The sequence below is a fragment of the Numenius arquata genome, chromosome 6, assembly GCF_964106895.1.
Source record: "Numenius arquata chromosome 6, bNumArq3.hap1.1, whole genome shotgun sequence".
Taxonomy (NCBI): domain Eukaryota; kingdom Metazoa; phylum Chordata; class Aves; order Charadriiformes; family Scolopacidae; genus Numenius; species Numenius arquata.
The window spans coordinates 27,978,876-27,991,201 of record NC_133581.1 but is presented as its reverse complement, the minus strand read 5'-3'; the positions used below and the strand labels follow the sequence as shown (position 1 = coordinate 27,991,201).

Below are 12,326 nucleotides of genomic sequence, written 5' to 3'. Positions count from 1 at the left end.
GCTGCACTATCCAGGAAAATAAAATGTACCGAAGAATGCTAGTTATTATAAGGAAGGTTTAAATTTTAGTGTAGTCCTATGTTGCAAAGTTCAAGGTCAAACACAGTCTTTCAGAAAGCCTTGGGTTGTGAGGGAGCTTTTCTACAGACCATCTCATGTTAGAACTGTGGATTATTTGTATATCAAAAAACATTTCTTAAACAGATAAAGCTTGTTAGTCAGAAGCACCATAATGGGTTTAATTATACAACATTTATGTAAAATGTGTAAGACATCATTCCAAATAACCTGTGATCCTCTTTAACAATTGATGAGGGTTGCCGGAGCGTTTAGGTCTGCATTTAATATCAAATACCTAAGCAATTTAAAATAGATTGTTATGCAGTTAAAAAATGTATAATAATGTCAAGCTATATCTCTAAATGTGAAGTGGAACCACTTCTTCCAGAAACAGGATTAGGGACCATGGATTAATTTTCACTTTTGCTAACAAAGAGGCAGAGGGCAAATAACACATGTAACTTGAAAGTGTGGTGGTTTGGGTTTTTTTTCCCAGTGAATTTGAATAAACAGGGTAAGTAGTGATTCTGTATGTCTGCATTAGGTTAACAGGCTCTTAGAGCTTTTTTGAAGAAGGGCTCTTCTCTTGACTGTGCTTCATGATACCTGCTTGTATCAAAAGAAATCATTATTTTTTAGGAGGTGCAAACCTCAAGGTTTGCAAAGGTGTTTCCCATTAACTGCAACTGAAGTGTATAAAAAAGAGCCGGATAACGCTGGATGTGGGAGAAAGTAAAGAAGGAAAAAGGAAAATATTTAGTAGTTTGGCTAAGTAGACTAAGCTTTATTCCTGTTGGTATTTTATATCATGCTAACAATTTTTAAAAAGACATGGTGATAGAATTGTCTGACAATACAGTTATAGTACAGTCTGTCAAAATAGAGGAGAAAACATGTCTGTAAATTCCTTTTTCCCAGTTGCTCGGTATTCACTTTGAAAAATGAAAATTAAGTAACACATTATGCATGACTTGTAAAAATAAACAATAAAAAATATGGTTATTTTGAAATCAGTAGGGTTTTTCTTAGTCATAAAAGACTAACAGAATATGGGGAATTTAATTCAGAGAGATGCACCACCAAACAAGAATCTTAAGAACCATCACAAACTTATGCCTGCAATGTTTTTAATAAAAAGATCAGATGTTAATTTCACTTTAAAAATATTTATTTTGTTTAGTAATGGCCCTTATGACAGCTCCTAAAGTCTTAAATGTACCTTTGACAAAAACATGGTCTATGAATTAAAATATAACTTACAGCTTAAAAGTTACATTCATTTAAGAAGTCCTAGTAGGTAAAAATATCTTTAGGTTTGCTTTTAGAAATATTATCACTTTGTAGAGCACTTTTTCCCAAAGGAAAGAATATTTCCTATGATTTAGGTAATAGCCTAACCAGTTCTCTCTGGCTTTTGGAGTAGATTCCTACACTATAACTTGAAAATTAGACCGTGAAAATTAATATTGAGTACATTAGGGTTTCCAGGTAGTGCCAAAATAGTTAGGTGTTAATGAATGTATTCCAGTCCCATTTTAATTGCTCATTTCTTAGTCCTGAGCAAGATACAAGAGGTCTGGAGGTAAGCAAATAAACATACGGCTGAGCTTTGACTGTGTGGTAATGATGCTATATCGGTATTCTTCCATCCTTCGTCTGTAGTTAATAACTAACTATTGTCTGACTCTTAGAATTAGATCACTGCCATCTGCTAAAGCATTCTGTATTTCGATGGGGGAAAATTTAATTTGAACATTTCAAGGTCACAAACTGCTGTGAGTAAAGGCTACTGGATGGAAGCTGTTGCCTTTAATAAATGTAATGAGCTCTGAAACACACAAAGCTCTGAGTACCTTGGATGTTTGTCTCCAGGAGACAGAAGCAGTGTCCTTGCTTAATATTGCAAAGTTCAGCCTTAGAACACCAATATATTTTCATTATCTATTTTCATAATTACAGCGAGGTAGTAATTAAAGGCAGTCAACATTTGGAAAGAGGTGAATGTCAAACAAGAACAAAGAGTGGGTAGAAAGGAAGAAGAGTTGTAGAAAGTTTCTTAGTTTCAATTTTTCTGTTTTGTGGCTTTTAATTTAGAGATGGGTATAAATGTCTGTTCTTGTTTATTGTACTGTCATGATTTCGTGACTGAAAGTAGAATTTTTATATGTCTTCTGGAAAATGGTATTATGCCGTGTCATTGGAACTGACTAAAAGCATTCATGCAAATGCTCTTGTATAGTCTGATCTGCCTTAAAGTACAAAATTATAGACATAGATGCACTTAAATGATTATCTTTCTATTAGGTCTGGTAGCCAAGCCATATAAATCCCTCCTATGAAGCTCTCTGTAGCCTATTCTTTATGAGTAAGTGGCTCTTCAGCTGTTAGAGACTTAGTAAAAACACTTTAAAAATGCTGTTATAATATGAAAGCAAAAATTAATGACTTTTTAATTAATACTAGTATTATTTTTAGAAAAGAAAGGGACATATTTTTTTTTAATTAATCAGCTAAGCTAAAACAATAAGCTTGCCCTATTTAAGATATCCATATCAGTGATATTAGGTGCATGTGTATGTGAACAGTAATTAACAAAAATTACTAGTTTAACTCACATAGATTGCTGGTTAAATTAACAGTACTGTGGTGTTTTAAATATCTCTCCACCAGAAGATGCATGCTGATACGTACAGGCTAGGTATAGAGAGTACACAGACAGTAATTTTCGTATCATATCGCTTTAATTATTTCATATATATTCAGATTTAGAAGTGAAGTGCTTTGAGAGGAGTATTAATATTCTCTTGAGAGCTAGGACTAAGAAAGGGAACACTCTTTAATGGAGGTCAGTATATTATTTTTGTCAGTATTTAATGGTAGCTGGTAAATCTTTTGAACAGCTGAAAAAATCCAACATGTGAATAGGTTGTTTTTTTTTTCCCCAGTTAATCTTGATCTCGTATTTTGATAGTGATCTTTAATTATTTGTGTGCAAAATCTTCGTATTTATTATACAATATACATGGACTAAATGTCAGTATTTGTGGACGTGGTTGCTAGGCAAGTGCTGAATATATTAGTCTTTTATTAAAACATCACCCTAAGTGGTAGCTGGATGTATAGTTAGTATTTCCACAACCAAACCACTTAGACAAAATTTTGGTAGAGTTTGCAAAAGAAGTAACATTTATGCATGTCATTTGGTGCTAGTCTCATGCCCCTCCCCCCCTACTTTTCTCTCTTAAGTGATGATAGTGTTCTCTGACTTCTCTTTTGATACAGATGAGCGTGATGTCAAGTCCGGTGATGGTTTTTAAATTACTGACATCTGTCTACTTGAGTGTGGACATGATTCTAAGAATAGCTGTCATATCATGCAGATTCACTGTCATTTTTTATCTGAATGATGCCCAAACCATTAATCTCTGGGTCAATGTCTCTATAATCCAGATCTGTTTTCTTACAGAGGTTTTGTTTTTCTTAACAAGTCTGTTACAGTGTCAAATGAACTGTAGTTTTTCATGAAACAAGGATAGGCTTTTGTGTCAATGGGAAGAGAATGCGGCATGGGGCAATAGGTGTATATAGGGATGAGGATTTTGCTAATTAAAGTATCCTATCCAAGAGCATCCTCCTTCAAAGTGACAGGAATGTGTTCTTTTAATCCTAGTTATTATAATTATGTCCTTTCTCCCATTATGTTCCATAAACCAGGAGGAAAGCTTAATCATGAAAGAAACTTAAACTGATTTGCAAAAACTATTTTTTAAAGTGTCTTTGACTAAATTCAGTGTTAAAACTAAGATCAAAATATCTACTTTCCAAGGCAAGTAATTGAATTAAATAGGAACTAAAGACCGGATTTAAATACTTTCACATATAATACACTTTATTCCACAGGTGCGTCTGATCAGAATTAAGGGGTTTATCTCTTTAGGACAGTACTGTAGCATTCAAATCAAATAGTTGTGTTAGAAACCTGCTATGATAGATGTTGTGTTCTTAGAGGGTTAAAAACTTTTTAGATTGTAAGATCAGTTAATATTCTAAAAATCCTTAGTTCTCTGAAGATCATGTGGGACTTCATTGTGAAAAATAAACACTAAATCTACTGATACAAAAGTAAAGTAAGCCATTTATGCACAGCAATTTTTTTCTCTTGATTATGTTTTCTAATAAATATAATGTTATAAGTTTGTATTAGCAACTACCTAACTGTGGCCGGTACTAATTTGGTATATAAGCAGAAGTTTGTTGTTTGTTTTAGTAAAAAAATAGTTAATGGTTAAACTGATGTTTAGGTACATTTCAACAGCTGACGCTCACTGTTTCTTTAAACTTGTAGATTAACTTTTTGAAGACTGAAATGGAAAGGAAGAGCAAAATGATCCGTGACCTCCAAAACGAGGTAAGAGGAACATTTGATTGTCATCTCCATTCAGAGTTTACACTGAAGAAGATTATGATTCGGCTTCATGTTTAAAACACACCTTGTAGTAGAAAGATAAAGCTCCAGTGAAATACTCTAGCCACAAAAGCAAACAAAAATGATGGTGTGCATTTAGAAATAGTATTTTATTGAATGCACCTGTTGACTACTTGCTATCGGTGCATAGGTCCATAGTTACACCTCTGTAACTTTTGCTGTACTTATGAGTTGTGCTTTTTCGGAAAGGCAATTCAGTTCTATAGATTATTGATACGCAGTGAAACTTTATCCACAGTGTTATTACCTGCTTTAAAAATATACAGCAAGAGGAGGAGAAAGGAAATACAATCTCAAAATTGGGATTCTTAATAAAATTAAAAAAAAAAAAAATTACATTCTTAAAATATTTTCTTAAGCTTTTTGTCATGAATACTAAAAATAAATTGATCCCAAAATTCCCAATAAAGCATGCTTTTATAAAAATAAACTGAATTTATTTTGAAATGTGATCTTGGAATAGAAACTTAAAACATTTGAGCAACACCATATTTTTTTCCTACTTCTTTCTCTCAACAAACAATTTGTGTAAAACAGGTTGTAGTTTACTTTTCCATTGCTCCACTTTGCAAAGAACCTTGCACTTGAAAGTATTTTATTCAGATGATCTCTTGCTCTTTTATACATCCAAACTTCTTGTCTTTACCTGTTTTGTTCAATTCTTATGTTTTGCTCTTCTGAATTATTCTGAGTTCAAACTCAGAAAACGTGTGTGAAAACTTGATCTCCTTAAAGCACTTAAACAATGATCTCTGATGTCTTTAGTCTACGAGAGTGTATCTATACCACCAAGCTGAAGAAAGCACACCTTACTTTTTAACTCATAAAGGAAATATTGTCTATTTCAGCTGTTCATGTTATTTAAGCCACATTCTCAGTTGTCATCTTCTACAGTGACAACCACCTTGCTTTCTTTTCCCACCTGTGATTATTGGATGCTTTGCAATTGAGCCTGTTAATTCTAATAAATCATATCAGTCTGATCCTATTGACCAGCTTTAAAAAAACCTGTCTCTTACTGCACACAAATAAATACTTCATTAGTCTACATGCAAACCATCTGACTGCTAATGATTTTCTTAGGTGGGTCAGTAGACTTCTGTAATATTTAGTGTATTTATAGCACATTTTAGAAAATCTGCTTTGAAAGTAATCTTTGTTGTTGGCACCAAAAGTATTTGTTTCTCAATTTAAAGATGGAGTGATTCATTTTACATTTTATTTCCTGATGCCTTCCTTTCTGAAATTGCAAGAGCTGACTGGGTAAACTGGATGTACCGTTGTTGCAAGGTTTTTAGGGCTATCATGGGGCCTTTCAGAGAAACATCTATTTTGCATACCTACAATTTTATGTTTCCAATTGTGTGTCAGTCTGCAGAGTGACTAAACATTTCCATCACTAGCTAAAATGGATGGACAATTAAGAATGTTCAACATTCCTTCAATTCAAGACATAGAAACGTTGACTTGGATACCCACAGATGTACAAGTTCACACACATTTCAAATCTGCTTCCCTCTTCCTCTTAGAAGTAAAAACCTTGTGTGTGGCACAGTAGTGTGGCTCCTCCCATCTTTGGAATTACAAGAACGTTTGAAATGCTTAATGGTCCATCAATCTCAGTGTCTCCTCTGTGACAATGCCGGTAGCAAATGCTGTTAGGGCAGAGCATGTGAGCCTGCCTCACTTCCCACAGCATCTGCAAACACTGGTTTTGGGATGTCAGAAGATGTATCCCTGCGTATTCCCTGGAGTGTATATTTACGAACCTGCCATCCATTAATTTCTCTAAATCCTTTTTTGATATCAGATACCTCCCCAACTTCTTACACTGTCAAAGTCCCTCTTACTTCACTGTTTATATTTATTTTTTTTAAAGTCCTTTCCTGTTCTCCTCCCTTGAGCAAGTTTTTATATGTTCTGAGTTGTTCCCTGTGTAGCCTTCTTAGCTTTATAGAGTCAATCAAAGTTTTGAGGGGGTTCTAATAAAGCATTTTTAAAAAACTTCTAGGCAGCTTGTATTGTTTTTTTGGAATTTGACTGTTCAAAATTGGTTACTATTTGCCATATTTATACACAGTACTCTCATGAGATATAAATGTCTGCATAATGCATTTATGTGTGTTTTGCTGTCCTGCCACAGTAGTAGCTGTTATCACATACAGCTGTTGCAAAAAGTCTCCCATTAGTTCCTCTTGAGCTCAGCCCGAGGAAACCCTTGAAAACAAACAAGAATAACATTTCTTCTTGGGGGCTGCAGGGCTGGCTGCAGTCATTCACTTTGTAGCTTTTTTCAGTCAGGGTCTTTTTCATAGAGCAAATGTCTGGCGCTAAATGAAGCTTCAGTCTGGTTGGGGTCTCCACACTGTACGAAAAATGAAAAAGATCATGTTTTCTTTTTCATATCTTGGCAAATCCTGGGAGAACAGATAAACACACGGGAGAAAACTGCATATGTAAACTGAGCAGCTGATGTTTATAAGATCATAAGTGTTTGAGCAGTACTTTTCATAACTATCTCCACTATCTTGCCACAACTGGTTGTGACTTTGAGTTTTTAGGCAAGAACTTTGACTACAAAACAGCAGAGAAGATGGACAGGGTCTTTGTATGTTGCTGAGTGGACGGTTTCTGGAGTCCTGTATAAATGTTATTTGGGGCATCTGTGATTGGGGCTTCTCAAAAAGAAAAAAAAAAAAAAGGATATTGAATAATGGTAATTCTCCTTAGAGGTAAAGCAATGGCTAAATTAGAGATAATGGTTTAGATGAGAAGGAGAACACACCAGGCAAATAAAACAAATTTTCAGTTTCCTGAAGCCTTTGGTGATGTGTTTTCTGCTCTTGCTCACCTGCCTCTCCTTCATCCTCCATATGTCCAAATTACATAGGATTTAACTATCATTCAACTGGAATTGTTGAAAAAGATTGGTCTGATTTGTATTACTCATCTCTTTTAAGTCATAAAATTAAAAAAGGGAGTGGAAAATGAAGTTTCACTGAGGAGAAGAAAAAGGCCACATTCTTCTCTAGGGAAATAGTGAATTAATGTCTAGATGCTCTATATGGAACTACAGAACCTTCCAGCACTTTCTACAAATGTTTTGAAATTGATGTGGGAATAAAAGGATTAAATCTTGCAGAAGGAGTGTAATAACAAAGACATGACTAAGGAAAAGAGACTTCATATCGTATGCAGCAAAAAGGAAATGAGGTGTAGGAAAAATGCAATAAAGATTTGACCTTCTAGGTTTTCAAAATTGCATAAGAAGTGATAAAGGCCTGTTTCCTCCCCAAACACCCAGACCTAAATGCCTGTCCATCCCCCCCGCCCAAGATACAAGGGGTTTGCACACATATATTTAAGAGCAGCAATGATATGTAGCTTAAAAAAAAAAAGGGCAGGAAAATGTTTGCTGTGCAAGTACTGACAGTACTTGCATTCAGGTGATGCATCTGCCATTCTTGCTACTCTATCCAAACAATTCACATAGATAAATACTGGAAAACTCCACTTTTTGTTAGTTTCGAATTTGATCAAATTGCCTGAAATATTTCTATTTTTATATTGTCATCTTGCAAGATGTTCCAAGAGCTGTAAGAAAAGATTGTGGTCGCTGTTTATTTTGCACGCGTTTTAGGAGGAAACACATAATAGTACTTGTGATTAAGGAACGAATATGATCCTAGTGTGCCCCGGAAATCAGAAGTTCCAACATTCTGTTCTTGGCTTAGTCAATTAAACTTCCCTTGAGAGATATTTGATTTGAGAGTGTTGCTTCGTCCTTCTCTGCATCAGCTAATGTGTGGAAAAGGCACCAATAGCTATACCTACTTCATGGCTTCCTATTAAGCTTCTGTATTATGTTTGCCAGTTGCCTAAAAGTAAGCCCACTAATATCAGGTTTTCTAGAATTTCAGAGTTTGGTTTTGAGGGTTTCAATAAGGAGTTAAAATTTTGAGAAAGATTTGACTGAATTTAAGTGGCGTGGTTTTGAGGAAGCATTGTGTTTTCTAGGTCCTGCCTCCAATCACTGAATATACAGTATGCTTTTAAAAATCTTGTTTATAAGATTGGATATGCTATATATATAAACAGTAGATAGCATTTTATATGTCTTTTAAAATAATCCTATCTGCATGTAGATATATAGAGAAGGATAATAAAAATGGAATTCCTTTCATAGATACTTTTGTCCTTTCAAATATCTTATTTGCCCTCAGTTTATATTGGCAAATTGTGAATTTTGCAATCTCAGGCTCTTCCATGACTGTAAAAATAATTCCCTATTTAGTTCTGTTCTTTCAGCGCATGTCCTACTGCCATTCAGCTTTGCAATTCAGAGATAGGAATAGACAACAACAGCTTCCGACTGAATGTAGCAGCTGTGATGTAGCGTATGAGGAGAGGACATTGTACAGAAAGGCAATTTTCAGGCTATTCAAGGCTTTGGAAAAAAAACAGTCAACAACAAAAATAGTCCCTGGTGTGGAGGAAAAAAAGAGCCAGATACAGCATATAGGGATTATGTGTCTAAAAAGCCTGTCTTTTAGCGGTCACTAAGTGCTTCCTGCAATATCAGGAAAAAAATCTGAGAGACTTCCAGCTGTACCATCGTGTGGATTTGTGTTAATGCACTCTAATAAAGGATTGATGTAGAAACAGATAACCTCTTATTTTGAAAAGTTTCTATTATTGACAAAGAAACCAAGAGGAAATTCAGAAGCACTAGTAGAGCTAAGAAACTTGGTAAAAATGTAGGCTAAAATAGAATATGTATAAAATACTTTAAAAATTTTCACTTTTGGAGATGACCTGTTACAGAGTGAGCAGCTCACTTCTGTCAGGTCAGTCAGATATCATTTGTGGAAAATGATGCCAAAACTGCTCTACAAATGAAGCTAAGGCAGGATGCTGTGTTAACCCTTGTTTATTAAAGCGATCAGAAAAATCATGGGTCTTAACAATGGTCGTTTGGCATTCAGAATAGGTCATTTTGAGTGCAACTCTAAATACACATAGACGTGATGGATTAATTTCTTAAATGACTGTCTGCCTTCATATCTGTTGTGCGTTTTGTTAGTTTTTCATTAATTTCCTACTGGTACACCTATAAAAGCCATCTTCAGTTAAAGGTAAGTGTCCTAGCTGATGTACGCTTACATGCAATTTCCTTGAGATAAAGGAGGTGGGAATTTTCCCTAAGAGTCCATAAAGGGGGTTTGTTCTCTACTGAAAGGTAGTGAAATCTTACTCAGCTTTGTCACCTGCATGCTATAATTGCCTCAGATTAGACTTAGAGGTGTGTATAAAAAAAAAAGAAGTTTGCTCTTATTTAAATCATTGAATTACATTTGATTAGATAAGAAATGACTGTCTAGCTTGTCTTTTATCTTTCGGCAAAGCATTTTACAATATGTCTGCATATAGCTAGATTAAGGTATGTTGCTATCTTTACAGATGCTATTTACAACAATTTATAAAGTTGATCCAGTGGTTTATATTAAGCAATATGTTTCTCTGCTCTTTAGGCTGTGGCAGAACTTTGAAAATGCGAATTACATAAAAGATGTATAGTAGTACAGGCAATACAAAGAAAACCAGGAGTGGAAAATGAATTTGACTGTAGCTCTCAGTAATATGTGTTATTTTTGCTAAGAAGCATCGTTTCAAATAACTACCTTGTAAACAATGCTTTTGCTCTATTCATGTATAAATTGTGGTTATAGCTTTAGTGTTGAGTAAATCATCCTTAACAGAATTTTCTCCAATCTCTTTGTGTTTAGCTGCACTAATAAAAGGTAAAGTCACAGCAGTTTAAAGTCTTACCTGATCTATTGGGAATTTCATGCCCTGCAGGGTGAATTCAGTCAAATTGCATTGAATTGTGGTGCGGAAAAAAAACCCAACAGCAAACCTCCCTTAGTGAAGCAGAAATGAAATTTAAAGGCTTTGAGACTGTATGCTGGTACTACTCTATAAAGGAGGACATTGTAGGTTTTGCTCTTCATATTCTGTAGGTAAAACTAACTTTTTTTTTTTCTAAATATAAAAGTCTGTCCCCCTGAGAAGAAAATTGGGTGAAGTCCTCTTCCCTGTTTGGGTAGTGCAATGGCTCTACAATTCAGCAGAAAACATCCATAAGTGTGAGGGACAGGGGCACTGTCCAGGGAAAGGTGAAAGAGCAGGGAGAGCACAGAAGCAGTTTCAGATACCATATTCTGCTGAAGGGTTTTGAATTCAGTATTGTTTCTTGTTGATTAGTCCTCCTTTTGAAGTAAAATGTCCTATTTTAAAAAAATTTTTGCTTAAAATGGCTCTATGAGGTTTTTTACTGAATATGATAAGGAAAAGGTGGAAATGCAGCTTTATCAGTTGAAAGTTGTTCTTAGGCAACAATCTGTGAGATCACACAGAGAACAATCCTGCTGCATAAAGATTGTCAGTGAAATATATTTATAATGATGCAGTAGCAACTGCAGTGAATGTTAGAATAAGCTTTTGTTTTTAAAAGTTTTGTTTTCCTGACCTTGTTAGGCCCAGGAGCATAGGACACATTTTCTCAGCTGCTGTTGAATGATAAAATTACAGCATCAATTAAGGGAATATATTGGATCTGGTGTGTCTGGATCGTTCTCTTCTAGGGACTGCCGTATTTTTGGGTTCTTCATTCATTCTTTACATCCAGATCCAGGGTTTAAACAATCTGATTAACATCCGTGAACTACTAGAAAGGGAAGGAGATCTTCAAATAAGAAGGTAAATTAGGTAAAATGTACCTTAATGAATGAGAAGATGAAAAATTAAATGTATACCTGTTAGGGCCCTCTTTTCATCCTGTACTTAGCCACAATGTTTAGAAAACTGCTGGGATTTTGCCCAATATTCTTTGTCTGTTGTCTCTTCAGTTAACAGCAAAGTTGAAAATCACAGCAATGTTCATTTGTAATCTTGCTGAAGTAATTCTGATGTCTTTACTCAGTTTTCCCAGGCTGCCCAGGATGCTTTATTAAATTCTCATTTCTGAAGTTCTCCTTCATTAAGTCAAAAAAATCCAAAAATGGTGTAAATTCTTTAGTTTTCTTACTCATCTAGTCTCAAGTCTGTGTAACCGTCTCTTTATCCCTGAAGCTTAGTCTTTTTCCGTTGTCATTTGTAGCACAATATCATCTGTGGAGAAAAGAAAGAGTAATTTCCAATCTGTGCCTTCATTTCCTTGTGTAGGAAATTGCCATTGGTAATTAGTGCTCCTGGATACCGATGCTACATGACGTTGGTAGTGTGCAAGATAAACTTCAAGTATTTAAAAAATCAGATTGTATAGGCCTTTGGGATAGGGGTTCTCTGATAATCCATTTCAATTTATGTTTATGCGAGTATGATCAGTATGTTTGAAACTAAGGGTTGAGAATAAAAAATCCTAGTGGCTCCTTTTCTACATCTGATTTCAAAAAGGTAGCAAAACATGAAGTATAAGAGATGATCTCGAATAGTAAAGTTAAAAAGATCTGTATTCTCTTCTTTGTACATGCAACTCTCAGTGACAGCTTCACCAGGCAAAACGGGCAGCATGAATCCTAATTAAAATCTTTGATCTTGTACAGAGAGTGTTGTGAATCTTAGTGTTATCCAAATCAGTGTTTTCCAGTATTACAGATCTCAAGGGCAAGGTGGCTTAGAGCCAAACTCAAGAGAACTTTAAGCACAGATGAAATTTTATAATTAATGTAAAACTTTCCCTGAAGCTAGTGTAAATTTTGCCAAACAGGAAAATGAAAGT

The 12,326-nt window shown here is 34.9% G+C and overlaps 1 protein-coding gene across 1 annotated transcript in view; it reads left to right on the top strand.

Annotated features, from left to right (window-relative positions):
• The window catches only part of LUZP2 (leucine zipper protein 2), a 200,778-nt gene that overhangs the window by 94,228 nt on the left and 94,224 nt on the right, over positions 1-12,326 (top strand). The window contains exon 5 of the mRNA XM_074148768.1: positions 4,406-4,468. Coding sequence (XP_074004869.1) covers positions 4,406-4,468 — 63 coding nt within the window. The remainder of the gene's footprint in view (positions 1-4,405; positions 4,469-12,326) is intronic.